This window comes from Silurus aristotelis (genome assembly GCF_946808225.1).
Source record: "Silurus aristotelis genome assembly, chromosome: 16".
NCBI classification, from domain to species: domain Eukaryota; kingdom Metazoa; phylum Chordata; class Actinopteri; order Siluriformes; family Siluridae; genus Silurus; species Silurus aristotelis.
This window is the reverse complement of record NC_139589.1, coordinates 16017813-16044173: the sequence shown is the minus strand read 5'-3', so window position 1 is coordinate 16044173 and position 26361 is coordinate 16017813. Positions and strand designations below refer to the sequence as shown.

The following is a 26361-nucleotide window of genomic DNA, read 5'->3' as shown; positions in this document are numbered from 1 at the left end:
TGTTCTTAGCTCAGACAGACGCATAAGATAATCCAGGTTGCTGTTTTCTTATTTCAAATTAGGTTTTACTGTCATATTAAATCAGTGCTGGTACTATGGGTGCCGTTAAGCTATTAAGAATGGACTCGCAAATAAATAAATTACAAACATGATTAATGCAGGAGGAGCACACAGAGACCTGCCACAGTGGATATCATCCTCTGAAAATTGTCTAGCTTGTCTGACAGACTAGCTGATTATCTAGCTGTTATCATGGCCCAGTGTGCACACTAGCTACAGGTGCATATGCCACTGGTATGTGCATGATTGCTTTCTTGGCAGCAAGACTGCTGCACAATTTTACTAACGCATTTGCTTAAACCTTAAGGCTAGATGTTAATGGGCTCACTTGTGAAGTCACATAGACAATGCTTGTTAATTTCCTGACAATCACTGTTTTGTTGGAGCGTCCTACGACATTATGGATTAGATTTCTTTGTTGGACTAATATGCTTTTTCATGAAGTCAAGCCTTATGCTCCTCCAGGAGTATTAGCACTTACATTCTTTTTTCAACGGTATAAGGAAATTCTGTCTGCAGTATTTGCAGCAGGCTCAACCTACTTCTGAGAAACCTTGATGGGTGACTGGTTATCACTGTAGCTGTGTAGACACAACCCAGTCTGTCACTTCCGGGGTTCCCACTTCCGATTCAGGGGCAGCGCGAGCTTGCAACCGCCATCTTTCCTCAGTATAAAGAGACATCGATTCTCCGTGTTTTCTGCCAGATTGTCTCGTCGGCTTCCCATTTCATCCAGCCTATCGGGTCCCTCGCGGATTTCTTTCTTTCGGATCTTAATGTTATCTCGGACCCGGCTTGTTTGTCCTTTGCCAACTCTCGGATTACGGGCTTTTTGTTGACTCTGCTTTCTTTCTCAGGTTTCAAGGCTTGGCCTTCTCTCTGCTCTTCCATTCATCCTCTCTGATCGCATGCTCAAAAGTTTTTGGACAGTTTGTTTTTCCAAGTTCCATACATTTTCCGACAGCTTTTATTTCTGTGCTCTCTAGTTTTCACAATTGGTTATGTAACACCAAATACTTTTACCTTTTCCTGTATACCTCGAGACAGGTGGACACATCTCATGCAGCTTTCTATTTGGTCCAAATATGGCTGTACTACTATGCTTCTACTTAAAATTAGTGATCTTAGCGTAGTTGCTTTTAGAGACACTCTACACACTTACCACTAGCAACACCCCCCCCCCCCCCATCATTTGGAGCACAATGAGAATCACTTTCTTTGATTTCATAAGTGGTTTTAACACCATCCATACACTTCTGATGAGAGAGAAGATATAAACAATGCAGCTGGACAAATTTATGATCTGGGTTACTGACTTCCTTGCAGACATACAGTACATCAGGTGGTGCAGCTGCTAAGCAGCACTGGGACCTCACAGGGAGCTGTTTTCCCTTACTATTCCCTCAGTTCTATAAACACCATTGCCTCCATGACCTAAAGTTTTAAAGGGTTCTTGAGTTGAAGTAATAAGCTCCACTGTAGAAAGTGCAGGATCCTGTTTGTACCAAAAGTGATCACATTGTAGATCTCATCACTGTGTTGGGACACTACTTTGCACTTAGCCAGTCTTTGGATAAGATCATTGGGCAATACTACTATCATATACTAATGTATCTATCAGTAGCCACACCAATAATGGTGCATTCTACATAGTACCTCTTGGTACCCTTCATGCTTCATCATTATACTTCATTATTTCTATTACATCAGTTACACACAATCCAGTAATAGGAGAACATGTATCAATAAAAAATTCAGAAAATGTAGCATCTTCAAATAGTCAACATGCCTGCATAGTAAATTGTCATTTAAAAATAGTGTGCATTATGTACATTTGTAGTCCTGCACAATAATAAAATCTAGTTATAAGATTGTGTATCTGAAATGTGTTACTTATACTGTAACGGTCAAAAGTTTAGAAACATAGTGTTTATTTTGGAGCGACACATGCATGTTCCTTTTGTTCATATTCAACAAATTGGGTAATTTTATGGTATGATGAGTTACTTTGATCAAACAAATACATAAATGTACAGATAGAATTAAACTATATTTTCATTATAAAAAAGCCTTCTCTAGCATGAATAAGAACTTCACACACGCTTAGCATTCAGACAGTTTCTCAAACTATTCAGCTAAAGTACTTTGCCATGGCTTTTATTTAACTTCCATTTTTTTTTCAATAGTTAGATATTTCCTTTTGACCTTGCAAACCATTACATCCCAAAGCATTTTAACAGGATTTAGGCCTGGTGACTGGGAATTCCATTCCATGATGAATAACACTTAAAGAGCTTGGACGTATCTTTTAAATCATTGTATTGGCATATGGTGATGTTGGTTTGAATTAATTATTGATCTTGAAGTATAATTAAGTAGTTAAATTTCTTGTGTTTTTTCTTTTTCCCAGAATAAGTTTTCAACCTTCCCTGCAACAAACAAATGTTTGATTGTGGATGTGAAGCAGCCTGGTCACGTCTTCTTTTCTACATCTTACTGTACATAGGTTCAACTGTTAGAGCCAAACAGGTCAAATTTGGGCTCAGCTGTCCTCAGAACTTTCTTTCAGTCATTCACTATCAAAATCGTGTATGATTTTGCCTTTTACTTAGTTTGTTACATAGAAAAAAAAAGAAACATGCATGTTTCTCAAAAATGATAGACTGCATTTTCAAACTTTTGATAGGCATTGTACAGAAACCATGCAGAAATAATAACCGAGCTATGTTTTACAGATTAAGCCTATATACAGCCATATAGGTTGAGCCAGCAAAAAGTGTGGAATATGTGGAATGAAACCAACCCAAATTGACTTTATTAATAGTGGAGTACAAATAAACAAAAAATAGCTTTTAAATGTTGGAGTTTTCAGGGTTTTCACAGTGGCAGAGTTCACAAGGTCACCTGTTAGTATGTCTGTGTTTTTTTTGTTTTTTTTTAGGAAATCCAAAGGGTGTGATGCTTACACATGGGAACATTGTTGCTGATATTTCTGGCTTTCTGAAAGCAACAGATGTAAGTGATAGTGGAACACAGGTCTGTTAGATACTGCTGCAGAAAGTCGATATGAACTAATAGATTTCTATTTATTTTTGTGACAATTTTTTTTTTTTATTAAATGAATATAGACTAAATAATTTTCTGTTTGACTTTAATTACACAAATTATTATTTCATGTCTTTGTTTAACTGCAATAATTGTTTGTCTTACAGAAAGTTATATCTCCAAATCAAGAAGACGTTCTCATTTCTTTCTTGCCCCTTGCACACATGTTTGAGCGGCTTATTGAGGTACTGCATGTCTGCGTGTGTATTTGTCTGTGTGTGTGCGTGCGTGCATGTTGTTTATGTAGACAAGAAGAGAGGGTTATAGTTTTGCTGTGCATTTTATTGACACAATTAAACATTTTATAAATATCAAGTTAAAAGTAACTCAGTTTGATAAATTGCTCAAATTTTTAGTCAATATGGATCAGAGATGCCCAAACCTTTTCCTATGCAGAGTCAAAAATAAAACATAATTGAGGGCCATGGGAAAAAGTAATATTGCATTAAACCAAACTTTATAGTATTATTATACGTATTTGTTATATTAAAATTGCCATGGTTCCCCTCATTTATGATTTCATAATATTTATAAATAAATAAATAAATAAATAAATAAATAAATAAATAAATAAATAGAGAACAAAAAACAAGTTTTATTGGTTCAATGAAGTACAATGAAAACATACTGTAGAAACAATCTCATTTATATTACAGAAGAATTCAAAGCCTAATGCAGCTATTTAAGCTATAATAATTTAAAACATATGCTTGTAATATCCAAGTTAGTGCCATGTTGGGCATTGTTCTGCACAGTGGATCCAATAATTGGGTTGAACAATTCCTAATTAAGACTAAAGCCCAAGGCATGGACCACCTGTACCTTCATTAGTAACTAGTTGTCTTTATGTTAATTATGTTAAATACTGTAAATATTACAGTATTTGATGATGAAGTAAATTAAGTATGATTTGATGAAGTAAATACTGAGCATTTCACTGCATGCCATACCCTGTATGTATGTGTATGTGACAAATAAAATTTTATTTGATTTAATTTGATGTTTTATCTCTGAAAGATGCTCTTAAATCTGCTCATCACTTTTTATACCAGCACCTCCTGACTATGATTGATTAGCTGATTCACCTTTCACAACTTAATAACAATTGAAACAGCAGTAACTTATAGTAAATATCATAGCTTAACTCTGGCCTAAGATTTTCTCAAACCACCTCAGCAGTGCCACAGACTGATCACCTCCATGCCACGCTAAATTGAGGCAATGATTAAAGCAAAAGGAGCCCCTACTGAGTACATATATAGTAAATGAACACACTTTCCAGAAGACCAAAAATTCACTACATATGTTTTTTTGATTGGTCTAATGAAGTATTCACATTTTTTCAGATTTGGTGGGTTTTTGTTAAATGTGAGCCAAACATTTTTTTTTCCTGTTAAACAAAAATATTAGAATACCTGACAATTTATGACCTTTGGGACAACTGGTTACGTTTTCTTTACAAAGATTATTGGTTTTACTGCCAATGGAAGATGCTTATATGTATAATAACTAATAATAAGTAAAGTAATAAATGTTTTTGTTTTGTTTTGTTTTTAGGCAGTGGTGTACTGTCATGGGGGCAGAATTGGCTTTTTTCAGGGTGATATACGTCTTCTTGCTGATGACATGAAGGCCCTGCGCCCCACTGTCTTCCCTGTGGTGCCACGGCTCCTCAACCGCATGTATGATAAGGTGAGAGTTGAAGCAGGTTACATTATAGCAAAATTGTATTGCCAGCTGTTTTCAATTCTATTGGCAGATTACCTTAATGTTTAAAATTTGCAGAATTACCCGATAATTGTAAAATACTACTTCAAGCATGAAATTATAATATTTTCTAGAAATAGGTGTAGGAAACTTCTACTTGGATTGATGTAATCATATAACAGGAAGTACTAAAGTCATGAAAAAAAGAAAGAAAAAACCCATTACATTTTCATTCCTATTTACACAGATATAGGAAATAGTGTTCGGTCAAGTTCAGTTGATATTGATATCTACCCCAATGTTTTTCTTTAGGTTGTGATTGATGAGGTGACTAGCAATTTTATGCCAGATAAACAGTAACTAGAAGTTCGAGTGTATAACCTCATGCGTAAGCACATTCTGTCCACCATTCACTTGAAACCCTGTAAACTTTATTTGCCATCTTTCTCTTTTCACAGGTGTGATAGTAATTTTGCAAGGCCATGACATGTTTGGTTGTTAACTTTTTCAAACAGACTCTTAATTGTGGTTTCTACTGTATAACTTGCAAATTAGTGAATAAAGTAAATCCATGAACATTATACTAAAGTTCATAACAATTTACTAGCGATGGTATGATTTTAAGAAAACATTTAAAGTAGTTTTATAAAAACAAAATGAATGTACTCTATTAAAGGAATGACAAAACAAGAGAACAAAGTGAATGAGAGTACAACAATGTCTCAATAAAAGAGTGCAGGTCTAGGAGGTAGCAGACAATTATGGAGATCAGTAATTATTTTATTCAGACTAATGTTAATGAATGTAAATGTTTACTGTTGTTAAATAATATGTTACGATAGCTATTTATAACAACATTACTTTGACTAACATGGATGAATTAGCTAATATCAGCTGGATAGAAAATTATAGCTCAGTCCTTTCTAAAATATTTCTAAACAATTGCAAAATCAATATGCTAATATGCCTCCACAAAATATATGAACACAAATTAGCAATGTTTTACATATTAATTAATAATGTTGTACTTACATTAGTCATCTTATGTCACTTTAACATATATCTAACGTGCAGATTCTGTCTCGAAATTTGATGTAGTGTGCAAACTCTGTCAAATGCAAAATGGTGCTATTTAATGTTCTATTTTCATGCACGGACGAGGCGAAAGCGAAGTTGAGCAAAAACAGAGTTTTAATGAATGGTGCAAAACTAATCCCAAGAGCGCACACAACCAGAGTGAAATCAGCAGGTGAAGCAAAAGTCTGAAATGAAAGTTTGTGCGCATGAAGCGATAGCGCGGAGAGCTGGCAGCGGAACCAGGGAATCGAGACGCTGACAGCGCGAGTCCATAACCACAATAACGGACGGCGATAGTGGGAAGCAGAGCTGCTTAAATAGGAGGGAGTCTGATGGAAGTCAGGTGCGCCGAGTTAGTAATCAGGCGAGGAGCTCCGGGTTGGCGGGGCATGAGCGGGTGAGAGCGCAGGGCGCTCCCTGACACCACCCCCTCCCCCAGGGGCGGCACCAGACGCCGAGCCCTGCGACGAGGCCTGCCCCTGCCACGGGGCGCAGGGCGAAGTGAGTGAGCTGCGTGGAACTCCACCAACAACGCCGGGTCCAGGATGTCCTGCCGGGCCACCCACGAGCGTTCCTCCGGACCGCAACCCTCCCAGTCGACAAGGTACTCAAGGCGACCCCCGCGCCGTCAGGAGTTCAACACCTCGCGCACCGCGTAGACCCCTGGCTGGTCCACGACCTCCGGCTGGACGGACGCGTTGGGGCCACCTAGAGAGGGAGAGAGAGACGGGCGGTAAGGCTTCAGCAGAGATACATGAAACGTCGGGTGGATACGATACCTAGGCGGGAGCTCCAGACAGTAGGTCACCTCGTTGACCTGCCGGGTGACCTTGAAATGGCCCACAAAGCGGGGGCTTAGCTTGCGGCACGGGAGCCTGAGCCGTAGGTCCCTGGTGGAAAGCCATACTCGGTCACCTGGCCGGAAACGTGGCGCCTCCAGCCGACGAGCGTCGGCGTGCCGTCGAGTGTTCCGTACCGCTCTCCGGAGTTGCGTGTGTGCCGACTCCCAGACCCGATTGCTCTCCCGGAACCATGCATCCACGGCGGGCACGTCACTGGGCTCGTCGGACCAAGGGAACAGCAGAGGCTAAAAACACAGAGTGCACTGGAAGGGCGTGAGTCCCGTCGCGTCCTGGCGAAGAGAGTTTTGGGCGTATTCGGCCCATGGCAGGAAGCGACACCAGCTCTCCTGGTCCTGGCTGCAATACACCCAAAGATACTGGCTGAGCTCCTGAATCTTTCTCTCCGCCTGTCCGTTGGTCTGGGGATGATAACCGGAGGAAAGGTTGACTGAGACCCCTAGGAGACGAAAGAAAGCCCTCCAGACCTGTGACGTGAATTGCGGTCCTCAGTCCGAGACGATCTTCTCCGGGAGGCCGAAGGTGCGGAAGACCTGGTGGAATAGGGCCTCGGCTGTTTCCAGGGCGGTCGGCAGGCCCTTCAGGGGGATAAAGTGACAGCCTTTTGAGAACCGGTCCACCACCACTAGGATGCAGGTGTTACCTTCGGAACGGGGGAGATCGGTGACAAAGTCGATGCCCAGGTGGGACCAAGGACGTTGTGGGACTGGGAGTGGCACCAACCTGCCCATAGGCAGGCGATGCGGTACCTTGGCCATGGCGCATGTGGGGCACCCTTGAACGAAGCGTACGACCTCCCTCGTCATACCGGGCCACCAGTACCGGGCTTAAATGAGCTGGAGGGTAGTTTTCTCGCCGGGGTGGCCAGCCCCTAACCCTTCATGGACCGACTGGACTAGCCCCCGTCGGCATGTAGTTGGTACATATACCCTTCCCTCAGGGCATTTCTCCGGGCTCGGTTCCTGGAGCGTTGCCGTGCGGATCTCTTCATCCAAGTCCCAGACGATCGGCCCCACGATGAGATCTGGTGGAAGGATAGGGACTGGGTCTCCGGGCTCGTCAGGCCCAAACAGGCGGGAGAGGGCGTCCGCCTTTCCGTTTTGGGCCCCTGCTCGATAGGTGACTAGGAAGCGGAAGCGGGTGAAGAACAGGGCCCAACGAGCCTGCCTGGGGTTCAATCTTCGGGCCTCCCGCAGGTACTGGAGGTTCTTATGATCCGTGATGACCGTGAAAGGGTGCTCAGCGCCTTCCAGCCAGTGCCTCCATTCTTCCAGGGCGAGTTTAATGGCCATATACGCACACGGGTGGAGCTTTGAAGGGGAGCCCGTTCGTTGAGAGAGGGTCACCCCAACCCCGAACCGACGGTAAAAGTTGGCAAAGCCCAGGAAGCGTTGGAGCTCTTTGATGGTGGTCGGGACGGGCCAGTCCTGTACTGCTTGGACCTTCCCTCCGTCCATTTGAATCCCCTGGGAGCTAATGACGTAATCGAGGAACCGGGTCTGAGGGCAGTGGAACTCGCATTTGGAGAGGTTCAAGTATAGGTGTTGTGAAAGAAGCGCTCCTAGAACTTGTTTCACATGGTCCAGGTGTTCCTCCAGAGTCCGTGAGTAGATGAGGATGTCATCGATGTAGACCATCACGAACCGCTGGAGGTATGGTAGGAGCACTTCGTTCATGAACCCCTGAAACACGGCCGGGGAGATGGAGAGGCTGTACGGCATGACCCGGTACTCGTAGTGTCCTGAGGGCGTGATGAAGTCCGTCTTACACCCGTCCCCCTTCCTGATGCGCACCAGGTTGTAGGCGCTCCGTAGATCGAGCTTGGAGAAGATTCGTGCCTCCCGCAGCTCCTCCAGGGCCGCCGGAACGAGCGGCAGGGGATAAGGAAGAGGAACGATCTGGGAGTTTAACTGCCGGTAGTCGATGCAAGGCCAGAGACCACCATCCTTTTTCCCCACAAAGAAGAAGCTGGAGGCCGCAGGAGACGTAAAAGGGGCAATAAACCCTTGGCGGAGCGCCTGTGCGATGTATTCCTCCATCGCCTTGTCTTCAGGGGCGAATAGGGGTAAATCCGGCCTTTCGGCAGCTTCGCCCCGGGAAGCAAGTCGATCACACAGTCCCATGGCCGGTGAGGGGGAAGACGAGTGGCGGCCTGTGCGCTGAAAACATCCTTGTAGGCCCGGTACTCCTCAGGGAGCTCAACCTGTGTGGCTGTGGTGGCAGCTTCCACCTGGGTAGCACCCACGACGGCCCTTGGGATCCTGGAGGGAAGTCCGGAGAGGCAGTGTTGGAGACAGTGAGGGCTCCACTCCAGGATGTCACACGGATCCCAGGAACACCTCGGCGCGTGTTGTTGAAGCCAGGGCCTTCCCAGTATCACGCTGACAGTCCTCAAGCACCATGAACCTAATTACCTCCTGGTGGAATAGTCCGATCCGTAAAGTTATCGCCGGGGCACAGTACTTCACCCAGCCTTTCCCCAGAGGGCGCCCTTGGATGGTCTGCACGGCTAAGTCCTGGGAGCCCCTCTGTCTGCGGAGCTGTAGCTGGTCAAGGCAGGCCTGGGAGATGAAATTCCCTGCGGAACCGGAGTCGACCAGCGCCTTTACCGATAAAGATAGAGTGGGGGTTAGTAGAGTCACCAAGAGCTTAGACAAAGGAGATATTTCTAAGAAAAAAGGAACTGAACTCACCGAGGCGCGGGGTGGGCGAGTAGGGCAGTTGGCGATGAGTTGACCCGGCTTTCCGCAGTACAGACATCTACCCGTAGCCAGGCGGTCATTACGCTCTCTCTGGGTCAACCTCTGGGTTCCGAGCTGCATGGGCTCAACCCCTGAAGCTGTTGGCGCCGCGGGTTGCAAGGCTGGAAAAGGCGACGTGGGCAGAGGTGGTGAACTCTGGCAGGCTTTATTTCTGGAGCCAAACCTTGCCGATAAATCCCGAGCAGCGCTTCCTCGTTCCAGCCACAAGATGCCGCCAGGGTGCGAAAACGGAGGCTGTAATCAGTAATGGAATCCTCACCCTGGCGCAACCCGAGCAGTTGATCCACCGTAGAAAGGACTCCGGGGGAGGTACTGAACACCTCCCGGAAGTGCGCGGTGAATGCGGTGTAGGAATACACCACCGGTCCTGCTGCTTCCCAGAGAGATTGCGCCCAGGCCAACGCCTTCGCGGAAAGCAAGGAGATTATAAACGCGATCTTTGCTCGGGTGGTGGGAAAACGTTGCGGCTGCATTTCTATGAAGAGATTTACTTGCATCAAAAACCCGCGGCATTTAGACGGTTCGCCGGAGAAGGTGGAAGAAAACGCCATCGGAACGCAGGTGGCCGCTGGTGAGGGATGAGCGGCGGCGGCGCGATCCCGTACCGTGTCCGATGTGGCGCCAGCGTGTGAATCCATCTCCAGGTGAGGGGCGGCTTAATCCCTTTCTCTTTCGGTCCGTTATTCTGTCATGCACGGACGAGGCGAAAGCGGAGTTGAGCAAAAACAGAGTTTTAATGAATGGTGCAAAACTAATCCCAAGAGCGCACACAACCAGAGTGAAATCAGCAGGTGAAGCAAAAGTCTGAAATGAAAGTTTGTGCGCATGAAGCGATAGCGCGGAGAGCTGGCAGCGGAACCGGGGAATCGAGACGCTGACAGCGCGAGTCCATAAACACAATAACGGACGGCGATAGTGGGAAGCGGAGCTGCTTAAATAGGAGGGAGTCTGATGGAAGTCAGGTGCGCCAAGTTAGTAATCAGGCGAGGAGCTCCGGGTTGGCGGGGCATGAGCGGGTGAGAGCGCAGGGCGCTCCCTGACATCTATAGCCTGATTTCCACAGTATAAGGACACTGGGGCAACCAGTGTTTGTGTGTACTATGACAAGGCAATACTGACAATAATTTAGAAGAGACATTGCTCAGCAAAAGAGTTCCAGTTCCCACCATTCAGATTGGCTACTTTATTTCCTGCAGGAATTGACCACTGTTGTTATAAGCATGTGGAATTGTGGATGTATCAAGCAAACCACCCTATAGACAACCTATAGAATATAGATATTCAATTCAATTCATTTTTATTTGTATAGCGCTTTTAACAATAAACATTGTCTCAAAGCAGCTTTACACAGAATGTGGTGATTAAAAGTTAATATGTTCTTTATAAGTAAGTTTGTCCCTGATGAGCAAGTTTTTCCTTGCACAGGTGACTGTGGCAAGGAAAAACTCCCCGAGATGGCATGAGGAAGAAACCTTGAGAGGAACCACACTCAAGAAGGAACCCATCCTCATCTGGGTTGCACCGAATGTCCATTTGTAGCAGATATACGATGTTGCGGGGTACAGTGATGATGATCAGAAGCGGAAGTAGTCCTGAGTCAGTGTAGGAGACTGTTGACAATAACTACAGTCCAATCCATCCTCATGGAACCACCCAAAGTGTTGATAAGAAACCGTCCCAAGCTGCACAGAGTGGCCTCCAATCGAAGAGAACACTATCCAGAGGCAGGCCTGGACGAAGTGGGAAGATCCATGGAGGGGAGCGGGCCAGGAACAGTGGTCAGGAGCCTCAGGAGCATGTTTAACTCGACCGAGAGAGAGAGAGAGAGAGAGAGAGAGAGAGAGAGAGAGAGAGAGAGAGAGAGAGAGAGAGAGGGTGACAGGAAGAGAAGGATATGGATTATTAAGTGTCCTTATTGTTGAATAAAAGTTAATGTCACTGTGCAGTTTGGACTCCAGCAAGACTCTCTATGGCAGCATAACTACAAGGGAGAACCAGAAGGTAACACAGACATGAGGGATCTCTGGGATAAGAGACGACCCACATAACTGTGGGGCTTTATAAGAGAAAGATCTGCCCCTGCTGTAGTCTTCGTTATTTGAGGAACCAACAGATAGCCCGCACCTTTTGATCTAAGTAGGCGTGGAGGATCATACTGGTACACCTGCTGGCTATGGATTATTTGACCTTCCGCGTTTTTCTGGCAGAGGTGGGGGTATCATTGTGTTACACAATCAACAGGTCAACATGCGTCTGGTGGCTGCCCCCAAATTTGACTAATTTGAGTGTCTTGTTTTGAGTGTTTCTGCCCCCATTTCTACTGCAGTGGCTACAGTCTACAGGCCTCCTAAGTAAAAAAAAAAAGAGACTTTTTATCTGAATTATCAGATATGTTGTCTTTTCTCTGCCTCAGATTTGAAAGAATTCTTCTCCTGGGTGATTTCAACATCCATATGTATGTAAAAGACTCCGCAATAACTAAAGACTTTTTGTCCATATTGGAGTGCTTTGAATTAGACCAACTCGTGGACTGTCCTACGCATGACAAAGGCCATACTTTAGACCTTGTGATTTCCAACGGTTCATTTGTGTCTCATTTGTCAACTTCTGATCTAGGTCTGTCTGATCACCGGGCTGGCTTTTTTAAAATGGAGTTACCTGTCATAAACACTACCTCTTCTCGCATCATTAATTATCGCAAGTGGAGCTCTATTGAGCCCACTGATTTTTCAGACTTTGTTGACTCTTCTTTGAGTTGTGATTCTCTATCTGATGATCTGGATGATAACGTTTCTATGCTGAACTCCGTCCTCCTGTCTGGCCTGGACACATTGGCTTCCTTGAAGTCACAATCTGTTTCTTTTGCACGCTCTGCTCCATGGTACAATGATAATTTGCGTACAATGAAGGCTTTGTGTCGCAAAATGGAGCGTAGATGGTGCATTTCAGGTTTAACGGTTCATCACCAGGCCTGGAAAGTCAGCTTACTTGAATATAAGGCTGAAATGGTGTCAGCCAGATCTGTGTATTTTTCCCAGATAATTGTCAATAATCAGAAAAACCCTAAACAACTGTTGCACATAATCAATAAGCTGCTTAAAAATCACAGCCTCTCTAATGTTCCAGCTTCAACTCACCTATGTAATATGTTTTTGGAGTTTTTTAGCACCAAAATTGTAAATATATGTAATCACATTGTTAACACTGCTACCTCATCCTTAAGTGTGTCTGCATTTTCTGGTATCTGTCTCTCTAACTTTGCTGTTCATGACTCCCAGTCATTACGCAACTTGGTTTCAAAACTGAAAGCCTCAACTTCCAGAGTTGATCCGATACCATCTTGTCTTTTTAAATCTGGGTTTGATTCCCTCTCTCCTGTTGTTTTGAGAATTATCAATAACTCTCTGTATACCGGTGTTGTGCCAGCAGCACTTAAAACTGCTGCTGTCACCCCAGTACCAAAAACTAACAACATGAACTTTGATAATCCAAAAAATTTTCGTCCCATCTCTAATCTTCCATTCCTCGCCAAAATTTTAGTAAACTCCACAGCACTGAAACGGCGTTAGTTAAGGTCACTAATGATTTGTTAATGGCTTCTGATTCCGGCCGTCTATCTATACTGATTCTTCTTGATCACAATAGATCACGCAATTTTGATTAACCGCTTAGAAACTATCTTTGGGGTTTCTGAATCTGCATTAGTATGGTTTAAGTCCTACCTTTCTGACCGTAAGCAGTTTGTTGTGATGGGTGATTGCAAGTCTAAGGTTGGTGTGGTGCAATCTGGTGTTCCTCAGGGATCGGTTTTGGGCCCATTACTTTTTAGTATTTACATTTATCCATTTGGCCAGCTTTTAAGATCACTTGGTCTTTATTATCACTTTTATGCCGATGACACTCAGATCTATATACATTCTAAACCGGATGTCAATATGCCTGTGTCTTTTCTCTCTCAATGTTTTACTGAGATTAAGAAATGGATGTCGAAAAATTATCTTTGTCTGAACAGTGACAAGACCGAAGTGATGCTTATTGGTTCACCTCATCAGCTGTGTAAAGCAGAGTCCGTAACCTTAAGTTTGGATGGCTCTGCTTTACAATTCCAAACTGAACAAAAAAATTTAGTGGTGATATTTGATGCCAATTTAACATTTGACCATCACGTTCATAGCACTGTCAAAGCGTCATTTTTTCATCTCAGAAACATTGGCAAATTACGTCCCATGCTGACTTTCTCTGTGGCTGAAAAGTTGATCAACACATTTGTATTTTCATGTCTTGACTACTGTAATGCTTTGCTGGCTGGAGTTCCTAAAGCTACCCTAAGTAAATTACAGTTGGTACAAAATTCAGCGGCTAGAATTCTGACTAGGACCAGTGCAAGGGAACACATCACACCTATCCTGGAAAAATTGCACTGGCTTCCTGTTAGTTTTTGTATTGAGTTTAAAATTCTCATGCTCACCTATAAGGCCTTGAATAATCTGGCCCCTCAATATCTATGTGAGCTGTTAACCCCCTACACACCTTCACGTGCTCTACGCTCCTCTGAAGCTGGTCTTCTCACTGCCCAAAAAACACGGCTAAAAACTGTGGGTGATCTGGCTTTTTCTTCTTTGGCTCCCAAACTGTGGAATTCCCTGCCCTCAGAGATCAGGAATGCAGAATCCCTGGGTGTTTTTAAATCCTATCTTAAAACGTACTTTTTTAGGGTAGCTTTTATGTGACTTCTTTGTTTGCTATTTATTGGGTTTTTATTTTTTGTATGGCTAGTTTTAGTGTTTTCATTATGTGTATCTTTTAATTTTATCTTTTATGTCAAGCGCTTTGAGAAACTCATTTTAAAGGCGCTATACGAAATAAAGTTTATTATTATTATTATTATTAATATTATTATTACAGAAGTTCACTCAGATAATGCGGCGCGAGACCAATAAGTGCTTTATACGTCAGTAGAAGTATTTTATAATCAATGCGAGATTTGATTAGGAGCCAGTGTAGACTGATTAAAACAGGAGTGATGTGGTCATATTTTCTAGATCTAGTGAGGACTCTTGCTGCTGCATTCTGAACTAACTGAAGCTTATTTATGCACTTACTCGAACACCCAGACAGTAAAGCGTTACAGTAGTCTAATCTAAAGGCAACAAAAGCATGAACAAGTTTTTCTGCATCCTGTAACGACATCATATTTCTAATTTTAGCAATATTTCCAAGGTGAAAGAAGGCGATCCTAGTGATATTATTCACGTGAGCCTCAAAGGAAAGACTAAGGTCGATAATAACACCAAGGTCTTTGACAGCCGTACACGCTGAAACAGAAACACCATCCAGAGATGCTACGTAATTCGGAAAGTTTGCTTCTAGCTTTATGCGGTGGTAGTAAAAGTACTTCCGTCTTATCTGAGTTGAGCAGAAGAAAGTTATCAAGCTTAATTGACACCACCCTCTCTTTGACCATCATCCACCTGGACAAAAAGCACATGTGTGAATGCAGCTGATGAATTTCAGCTCAGCATTCTCAAAATAATTTCTCAGCAGCTGATTGGGAAGTTAAGCACGTTGGATGCACCACTTCACTCTGCAAATGGATCCAGTAAATCTTGTTTAAGAAAATTCATTCAGTCTGAACAGCATCTCCTGCACCAACACACACTGGGGTGCTCAAAACCACCATTGGCACTGGGCACTGGGGTGCTCAGTGTCAAGTCAAGTCAAGTTTATTTGTATAGCGCTTTTCACAACAGACATTGTCTCAAAGCAGCTTTACAGAAAACAACAGTGAAGGTGAATGGTGTGCGTTTGTCCCTGATGAGCAAGACAGTGGCAAGGAAAAACTCCCTTAGATGATATGAGGAAGAAACCTTGAGAGGAACCAGACTCAAAGGGGAACCCATCCTCATAGTGTGCACTCTGCTGTTTGCCCAGTACACTGCTGACCCACATTTAGCTCACCAGTGGTACTAACATTGTGGGTGTCATCAGCAAGAATGATAAGAAGAAGTTTAAAGGCTAACAGACTTGTGCAGAGGTAACAACCTCCCTATGAATGTAAAAAACAAAAGAAATCGCTGTTGATTTCAGGAGGACATGAAGTGACCACTCTCAGGTGACCAGATATAGATTCCATGTACGATTTCAGAGTGATTGCCATATTTGGAACACTATACTAATCAAAGATACTAAGGTCATCTGGATAAAACCATGAACAAATAATAAAGGAATGAAAAAAATTGACATAAAGTGGGCCAATAAAGTTTAACTATCTCATTCTTTAAAAGAAAACTGTATGCATGATTAGAAGTAAACTAACATGACTGAATTAATAATAACTTTCTAAGCAGCAGCACTCTTTCAACAAAAAATATTTTGTTTTAGTCCAGTGATGTTCAGATTTCATTGTAGGTTTACATACTTTCCAGCTGCACTTCTTCTTCTTCTTCTGGCTTCTCCCATTAGGGATCATTCGTCTTCATACCCCTCTGTCCTCTACATCTGCCTCTTTCAACCCAACTACCTGTATGTCTTCCCTCACCACATCCATAAACCGCCTCTTTTTTGTCCCTCTAATAAACTGATTTCTAATCCTGTCCATCCTCGTCACTCCCAATGTAAACCTCAACACCTCCAGCTCCACCTCCTATCTTTTACTCAATGCCACTGTCTCTAAACCATGCAACATCGCAGGTCTCACCACAGTCCTATAAACTTTCTCTTTCACTTTTGCAGATACCCATCTATCAAAAATCACTCCTGCCACTCTTCTCCACCCACTCCACTGTGCCTGCACTCTTTTCTTCACTTCTCTAACACACTCTCCATTACTTTGCTCTGTTGACCCCAGGTACCTGAACTCCTCCAACTTCTCCACCTCTTTTCCCTGCAACCGCACCACTCCAGTGCCCTCCCTCTCATTCACATACATGTACTCTGTCTTACTCCTACTGACTTTAACTTCCCTTCTCTCCAGCGCGTACCTCCACCCCTCCAGGCTCTTCTTACCTGCTCCCTACACTTACCACAAATCACAATATCATCTGCAAACATCATAGTCCATGGTGACTCCTGTCTGACCTCGTCCGTCAACCTGTCCATCACCACTGCAGACAGTAAAGGGCTCAGAGCCGATCCTTGATGCAGTCCAACCTCCACCTTGAACCAGTCTGTCGTTCCTACTGCAGACTTCACAGCTGTCACACTGTCCTCATACATGTCCTGCACCACCCTCACATACTTCTTTGACACACCTGACTTCCTTATACAATACCACAACTCCTCTCTCTGCACCCTGTCGTACCCTTTCTCTAAATCCACAAACACACAATGCAACTCCTTTTGACCTTCTCTATAATTCTTTATCAACATTCTCAAAACAAAATAATGCATCTGTGGTGCTTTTCCCATAACTTCATGGTGTGACTGATCAACTCAATTCCCCTGTAGTTACTGCAGGTCTGCACATCTCCCTTATTCTTAAAGATCGATAACAGCACACTCCTTCTCCAATCCTTTAAGCATCTTCTCACCTTCCAAAATCCTGTTAAACAATCTTGTTAAAAACTCCACTGTAATTTCTCCTAAACATCATAGGAAAGATCTTCTGTAAATGAAATGATAAGCTACACACTGCATCACATACAGTAAAAAAATTGTTGCCATCACCAATAATCATAGAGTCATAAACTCTTAAGTATTTGTTTATTTAAAGCTGTGGCTTTTTTTGGCAGTCTGGCCTGACAGTGTGCAAATATACACCCTACAGAAGATTCCAAGTACATTTTTAATATTATTGCACTTCTTATTGTTCAGATGTATCAAGGAGTAAACTTAAAAGTTGAGTTTTAAAAAATTAATGATAATATTTATTTGATTATAGAGATAGACATTTATCACACTTAGCCTGTCAATTAAAATATTTTTTGGTTATTATTTTTCAGATCTTTACTCAGGCCAATACCCCTGTAAAGCGTTGGCTTCTTAATTTTGCTGCGAAAAAAAAGGGAGAAGAGGTCAGCAGTGGGATCATCCGCAATAACAGCATATGGGATAAGATCTTCTTCAGCAAGATTCAGGTGTGTGTAATCATGACAGCCTATGCCATTTCCTTATATCAAAATCTTGTGAAATTTCACAACATGAATTAAGTCAACATGCATGTTTGGACAATCATGGGAGATTAAATGGGTGTGCAGATATGAGTGTGATATTCTAAAGTAAGTTGCCTACATATATTGAGGACCAATAAGAGTGTAATTGATTTGCAGGCTAATGTAGGTGGGAGGCTTCGAATGGTTATAACGGGGGCTGCTCCTACCTCTCCTACGGTACTCAGCTTCTTGAGAGCAGCTTTGGGCTGTCAGGTGAAAACATGCACACACATGTACACACAACTGTACATTGAGCACTAAGCATTTGGTTTTTCATGTATTCTGCATACATACATGTTTACAGGTGTATGAAGCATATGGACAGACAGAGTGCACAGCCGGCTGCACCTTCACCACCCCTGGAGACTGGACTTCTGGTAAACCTTGACTCATATGACATCACATAAGCTAGGAAATAACCTATATTTTTAGTACATTTATTAAATTACAGAGAAAGAAAATTGCATTTAATTGGAATATTGTGTTTAAATGACAGAACTGCAAAGGGAACTATGGTAGGACCCCATCTTAAAGAGCAGCATGCAATAAAATAATTTAAAACACAAAAGTCTATTAGGTTGACATGTAGAGTATCTAACATTTAATTTACAGGAAGAACATTGAAATTACAAGAACAAACTTATTAGCACAATGTATGTATCAACATTTATAAAGTCTGTATCCCTGTAAAAAGCACAAAGCAATAATCCATTAAGTTCTTCCTGAACTGTGCCTCTCCAAACTACTATTTCAAATATGATAGTTTACATGCCTCTGCTAATCCATACTTGTGTAACAATATTTAAATTCATATACCGGTTGCAAAGCCCCGTAATGTGGATTAAATCCATCAGACAATCCAAAATAAAATTTAAAACAGGCACCATGATCAGGTGATTAGCAAACAGACTAGATTGAATTCTGGTGTCCATGTGCACATTATAAAATCATGTGATGTAGACTGTAGTTCATGTTGCTGGGAAATTTAATTGGATTTCTAAATGTTGTGCTGTGACAGAGAATTTTGGGCCGTGAAATTCATGGCTGAAGCTGCTGGTGACATGACAATACCTCATTTTGTGTGAAGAGATTTTGGTAGCTCAGAGCCCTGCTTGCATGCAATTTTTTTTCTCTTGCTGTTTGTAGGTCATGTAGGGGCACCACTACCATGCAACCTCATAAAACTTGTGGATGTGCCAGAGAAGAACTACTATACCTCAAAAGGAAAGGGGGAGGTATAAATTATATGATTCCATGCTATTAATTTGCACATTTGTATACAAACAATACCAGTTAATATTTAAATATATTTAAATATAATAATTAAATTGCAGGTGTGTGTAAAAGGCCCAAATGTCTTTAAAGGCTATCTGAAGGATCCAGTTATGACGGCAGAGACACTGGATTCGGATGGATGGCTACACACAGGAGACATTGGACAATGGTTACCGGTGTGCATACAACATTCATATCATTTGATTTAGGGTGAAAAAGGAAATGTGTTGATATCAAAAGGCATATCTTAAACCAATTTTAACCATGACAAATAATTTGAATCATATGATTTAAATTCAGATATTGTGAAATATTCATTGGCAAAATACTTGTGCTTACAGAAACATATAATGAGTTTCATTGAACTTATGCTTTCTATTTTTCTCTATGTAAACAGATGTGATATTTCTTTGAAGTTTAGTGATTTAACCTTACAGTGGCTTTGAAAAGAATTAAGGACTCTAGTTTTTGAATAATAATTTTTTCATGTTGATATTTGTAAACAATATGGCCAACACATAAAAAGAAAATGGCATCTAATTTACTCTTATTCAACATTTATTTATTTTTGCGTGGATTTACACAAAACTTAGAAAACGGTCACGCATAAGAGGCATTGATAAGGTTAGATAACTGTATCTCAAAACTATATATCTGCCTGGGGATGATGCTGTGCAGTGGGTGCAGTGGATTGTTCATGACTGACAGGAGCCTACTCAGTGCTTCTCTCTCTGCCACTGATGTCAGGCTTATCCAGACATGAGGCGTACTTCCTGATGCTGCCTCCCCAGCACACCACCGCATAGAAGAGTTCACTCAACAAAACATCATGATCACACTTCTGCAGCAGCTTTTTTTGCAGATGTTCAAGGACACCAGCCTTCTAAGAAAATACAATCACCTCTGTCCTCTCCTACACAGAGCATCCTTGTTAGCAGTCTTTTAGTTTCGTTTGGGCATGATAAAAATCTAACACAGTCCATTCTAGTTTATCATCCAGCTGCACTCCCAGATATTTGTAAGTCTTTACAAACTCCACATAGTCATCGTCGATAGTCACAGGCTCCAGTTGAGGCCTGGGCCTCCTGAAGACTACCACCATCTCCCTGGACTTGGTGGTGTTGAGGTGCAGGTGATTGAAGTCACACAATGCAACAAAGTCTTTGATTAGTTTCCTGTATTCTTCCTCCTGTCCACTCCTGATACAGCCCACGATAGCAGTTCCATCTGTAAACCTTTGCAGGTGGCAGGACCCACAGTCCCTTCCATGGTCCATGCCACTAGGTGTAAGCTCACTTTTCACTTTGTAATTCTCACAGCCCCACTGTTGCTGTCTAGGTGAGGAGATCGGTGTAGCGTTTGGATAATGGCATCTTTCACTCTCACCTTCTCCTGGTTTGCAAACTGCAGAGGGTCAAGGCCATGGAAGACCTATGGCCTCATGTGGTGTAGCAGCACCTGCTGGTCTTCATTACCTAAGACATCAGGGCGAATGGCCTGAAGTTATTCAGCTCTCCAAGGTGTGGTTTCTTTGGAACTGGGATGATGCAGGATGTTTTCCACAGCCAAGGCACCCTCTCCTTTTCCAGGCTAAGGTTATGTGCTTTAGAGGGTCTCCCAGCTCCAACGAGCAAGCCTTCAGTAGTCATGGAGATAGTCCATCTGCTTTGTTGATGGGTGGAGGGACATTCTCCTTTGTGCTACAGTTGGTTCCAATGGTGAGAGAGAGCAGAAGTGGAGTTGGGGTGTGGTCAAACCTATTGAAGTTGTTCCACTGGTTTGCTTCTCTAACATCACCTTTAGTGGTATCACCCCCAATTTGAAGCTGCATTTGCTGACTACCTTCATCCTGTCCCACACTTCCTTCATGCTGTTATTCTGCAACAGCTGCCACAGCTTCCTCTTGTACTTCTCCTTTGTCTTTGTGAGTTGGACTTTGAGTTCCCTCTGCACACACTAAAGCTCAATCTTATCATGGTCTTTAAAGGCCCTCTTCTTCTGGTTCAGAAGACCCTTGATGTCACTCGTGATCCAGGGCATATTGTTTGTATAGCTGCATAAGGTTCTCCATACAGAAGTGAAATTCACCTAGTTTCTGCCTTTTTGAAAAGAATTCTGAAGAATCTTATATTACTATTCTGTCCTGGCAATTCTGTTCATAACGAAGCACAGACACAACCAACACAGAAAAGATTCAAGTTACAAATGGATTCATAAAGTATTATTGACATTTCACATTCATTTACATTCGCTTGCACATTCTAATTTCCAAATGAACATCCAATATATATATTAACAACGTGTGCTTGTTAGCTCTGTTAGCATGTTAACCATTAGCTCACAGCAGTTTTCAGAATCAAACATCGATCGCTAAATTTATTTAATAATGACTAGCTTTTAAATAAAACTATCACAAGAAAATGTGGATAATAATATGAGAACCCTACCTCCCAGTAAAAATGTTAATAGCTGAATACCCCTGACCTGCAGTCAGGCCTACCATTCTTGGGCCTGATACAAATCCTCCTGTGTTATTTGCTGTTATTTTAAGATAATTTTCAAAATAATACAAATGGAGAAAAAATGTGTGTGTGTGTGTGTGTGTGTGTGTGTGTGTGTGTGTGTGTGTGTGTGTGCGCATATGTATGTATATGTATACATCATCATCAACCAATCAAAGTGTGCCATTCACTACCACCAATCTCAGGGCTGCTAGAAGAGGATTAGGGCATTACATTACAGAACCATTTATTATTAATTTAATAAGCTTGTGAAATGTATTTAGTAGATTATTAGTATACTATAATTAGTATACTAGAGATTAGTACATTAGAAGGTATATTATCATGCATATTAATTAAGTATGATTGTGTAAGGGTCTGACCGACAAATAGCAAGTTTCGTTGGATTATCCCAGTATGCAGTGGTTGGTACCTACCAAAAGTGGTTCAAGGAAGTAGAAAGTATAGCATCACCCTGCATAACACAGATAATTAAAAATTAATCAAAGCTTACATATCATTCTTCTATTTAACACTTGCTTGGGGAAGATTTTTTCTTAAACTCGTATACTTTTGATCAGTTATTTTCAGACTTACAATTACTGTGTAATTGTGTAATACTGTGTAATTTGTAAATGTGTGTTCCTTCTGTACAGCGTAGATGTAGCCAGAAATTTTTTCAGGAGTAGAGAGAAGAATATAATAGATAAAGCAACCATAGATATATTCTGCATCCATAAGCTCAATAAATGTTGAAATAAACACTATTCGATCTCTGAAGACTGACAGGCGAAAAAGGTACTTTATTCACCAAAAAGAAATGCAAGAATTTTGCGACTTTGCAAGAGAGAGAAAAAAGAGCACTAGGCATTCTTTAAATCATTGCATTCTTGAACAATATCAATTCACCCAAAGGCCTAAACATGTCACATACCTAGAGATTATAGCAGGTATGCTTCTTGTGATTTTTGCAAATCATATTACCAAAATCACACAGATTTAGGCATTTTGTTATTTTATAAATTGTGCGTGGTGTGGCAAGCCACCAATCAGGGTAGACCACACTCTGTTTCAAACTTGTTTTGATTGCTACTTGGTAGTATCTATTTAGTACGAACATACTAAGTTCGGTGTCAGTCCAACTTGCTGTAGAACATTTTGAAAGTAATAAATGATAGAATGAATGAAGAAATTTCTGAATCTAACTTGCCACAACATATGTGGCCTTATTTGCATGATATTTATCAAGTAGTTGAAAAAAGATTTTGGGCTAATGATTCTAATAGATATCTATTATTTTTTAATTAATTAATATAATTCTATTAATAGTTCGGAGTGCTAAGAGTAACATTTGAGTTTTCTTACATAAACTGAGTTGATTAAGCAACTCTTGTAACAAAAAATTATAATAGGATATTATAGCTATTATAAATCATTGTACTTTGGATACTTAAGTATATTTGAAGGCAAATATTTTTGTACTTTTACTCAAGTGAAAGTTTAAAGGGAGCATTTTTACTTTTACTGGAGTAGTATTTTACCTAGTGTCTCTACTTCAACTCAAGTGCATGGTTTGTGTACTTCGTCTACCACTGCTCAGGACTAGCCTACCAGATTCATTTTGTGTTCAAGACCACATCTTTCCACAGTATCAATTATTCTTTGTGTGAATAACTTTTTAAAAATCTGCAATTTTTTTTTAATATCTTCAGTTTCATCAGAAAGTATGCTGAACACCTGACTTTTCTTAACCTAGTTTTTTATTATTGAGATGCAAACCATCTCTGCTACACAAGACAAAATTCAATTCTGGATATCAGCATTTGTATATGTTGTATTGCCAACTGCATTCTTTTTTTTTGTTTCGTGTTAGGATTATGTTTTGCTGTCAGCTCCAATATACCTAAAAGTACAAACGTTTGCTTTCTGATTCTATTGTTTATTGTGCACTTATGGATTATTCTAACCAGGGGTGACTTGTGTACTATTCACTTTTAAAGTGTCTTCTGTCTCCCTGAAGAGTCCTAAAAAACATTCAGTTGTGGCTGTACTGGTGCTTCACTTCTGGACTTTGTCTGTAATTTGGAAATTATTTAGATTTTTATGTTTGCAGACTCAACTGCATACCAGGTGAACAATGAGTGACAACTTGTTTTCGCTCATCTCTGATTCTGGTTTGATTGCTTTATCACTGAGGTCTCCACATGCTTCATCCCGGACTGTATCTCTGCTTCCTCCTCATTTATTTAAAGACATGTCTCCTGTTTCTTCTCTCTCTGTAGCATTCATTTCCCCTGCCTCTTTGTCATTTGCAGATTTGGTACTGCTGGTACTACTCCTTTTTTTTTAACAAAACATTTTTTTAGCTTTCCCTGAGTGCTTTTGTGTAGAAAAACCTTACAAAAACAGTGACAAACCCATAATGTTTGCATTCTATATATATATATATATATATATATATATATATATATATATATATATATATATATATATATATATATATATATATATAAAAAACTAAAACCACTAAATCAAGTGTTGTAAGATGATTTTTTATTTTTATTATAATTGGATAAGTATTTAAAGCCCACACATTAATATATGGTCAAGCCGCATTTGGCAGTAAAACAGATTTAAGTCTTTTGAGATACCCATGTACAAGCTTTGCACACAGTGATGAAGTTATTTTGATAGATCTAGAAGATAAGCTAAATAAACAGAATGCACCTGTGCTTATATGTAAGGGACTTTCCATAGGGTCTGAATACTTATAAAGAATAAAAAGTTGCAAAAATTATTTTTTTTGATTTTAGATTATTGTATGTAATTTAATGGCCAATGTGTAAAGATGGAAAGGAGTCTGAATACTTTCCAAACCCACTGTACATTTGCATATATAAAATATTACACTTTTAGCAAATGTAAGTGGCAGTAAATATAACCTTTTAATTTTTTTTTCAGAATGGCACATTAAAGATCATAGACAGGAAGAAGCACATATTTAAGCTTGCACAGGGTGAATATATTTCTCCTGAGAAGATTGAGAACATCTATATTCGCAGTGAGCCTGTGTCTCAGCTCTATGTTCATGGAGACAGCCTACAGGTTAGTGCCTTTACTGGCCTTTATTAAAATAAATGTAATACCTTTTAAATCTTTTACAGATACAAGTTACCCATTTTATTCCTCTGTAGTCTTGTCTGGTTGGGATTGTTGTTCCTGATCCTGAAGTGTTGCCCTCATGGGCCCAGAAAAAAGGCATTGATGGATGCTATGCTGATCTGTGTAAAAATGTGGTAAGTTCCATGTGAAAAATTAATTTGTAAATTTACTGTAGATTCTATATGTAAAATTTTTGCCCCCAAGTTATATTATTAGTAACAGGAATTGTTATTTTGAAGGCTCTAAAAAAAGCCATCTTGGATGATATGGTATGTTTGGGCAAAGCTGGTGGCCTCCATTCATTTGAGCAAGTAAGTGCATCATTTCAACATTTGCAATAGTATATATCACATTTGTGAGCAGATTATTAGTAAATACAGAAATTATTTATTCTAAAACCTTATAAATGTTCTTCATTTCCAGGTAAAAGACATCTACATTCATAATGAAATGTTCTCCATAGAAAATGGATTGCTGACTCCCACATTAAAATCCAAGAGGCCAGAGCTTAAAGTATATTTCAAGCAGCAAATAGAACATCTGTATGCCAACATCAAAATGTAAATATCCCTTTTGCTAAATGTGGACTGCGGACTCTTTTTTATAGTGATCGATTGTTTGTCAATAATTTGTCCAAATACCAATACAGCTACAAAAATCATGAAAACAAGCCATGCTTGATATAAAGAAGAATCACGTTGTCTGTCTAGAAGTGAACATAGACTGAAAGGCGAGTAGTCCTCCTTAACTAATGATTGTAAACACAGTTGGTGTGCCTCAGGAGAAAGTGGCATAGGTACAACCAACAAGTTCCCTTAAAAAAAAAATTTATAATAAAATTACCATGCATGTGTCCTTCCTTTCTTAAGTGACTAAGTAACATGGCTGTACTTGGTCTAATTTAATTTGATTATAGGTCCAACTAGTAATAAAAATGTATTTTTAACACAAATGCATTTTAACAATGCATGATGTGCTAGATAATGCTTTAGTTAATTAATTGTTGATTCATTACGTTTTTAAATGCATAATTTTACACAATAAAATACACAGTAGATCTTAACATGAAAATAAATGCAGCAATGTTAAATATTTACTTTCTAAATCTGATTGCTACTGCAAATTGAGCATTCTATGGACCTAAATATTTGGACTTTGCAGTACCTTCAGTTGTACCATCCCAAAATTAAGTGTTGATGTAGGCAATGCTTTAACTTGTATAGCTGCAGAATTTTTTTTTTTAGTAGTGAGAGAGATTAAATACTCATTCTAGTATCATGGTATGGATATGGACATGCATTAGAGAAATGGGATGGCTTTAAAAAAAATATGTGTGTGTGTGTGTGTGTGTGTGTGTGTGTGTGTGTGTGTGTGTGTGTGTGTGTGTGTATGTATGTGTGTATATATATATATATATATATATATATATATATATATATATATATATATATATATATATATATACATACACATACATACATACATACACACACACACACATATATATATATATATATATATATATATATATATATATATATATATATATATATATATATATATATACCGGTGCATCTCAATAAATTAGAATATATAAGGTTGATTTATCTTAGTAATTCAATACAAAAAGTGCAACTCGTAAATTACAGGTAGTCGTCGACTTACAACCTATGCAACTTACGTACCAGCTTCCGGCCTCATT

At 40.6% G+C, this 26361-nt stretch overlaps 1 protein-coding gene across 1 annotated transcript in view; it reads left to right on the top strand.

Moving 5' to 3' along the window:
* acsl6 (acyl-CoA synthetase long chain family member 6) overlaps window positions 1-25734 on the top strand; it is a 69512-nt gene extending 43778 nt beyond the window's left edge. The window contains exons 10-21 of the mRNA XM_083565108.1: window positions 3002-3075; window positions 3273-3350; window positions 4723-4857; window positions 17512-17646; window positions 17839-17934; window positions 18026-18098; window positions 18868-18956; window positions 19056-19172; window positions 24459-24602; window positions 24692-24793; window positions 24899-24970; window positions 25083-25734. Coding sequence (XP_083421234.1) covers window positions 3002-3075; window positions 3273-3350; window positions 4723-4857; window positions 17512-17646; window positions 17839-17934; window positions 18026-18098; window positions 18868-18956; window positions 19056-19172; window positions 24459-24602; window positions 24692-24793; window positions 24899-24970; window positions 25083-25223 — 1256 coding nt within the window. The 3' untranslated portion in view covers window positions 25224-25734. The remainder of the gene's footprint in view (window positions 1-3001; window positions 3076-3272; window positions 3351-4722; window positions 4858-17511; window positions 17647-17838; window positions 17935-18025; window positions 18099-18867; window positions 18957-19055; window positions 19173-24458; window positions 24603-24691; window positions 24794-24898; window positions 24971-25082) is intronic.
* Window positions 25735-26361: the final 627 nt, after the last annotated feature.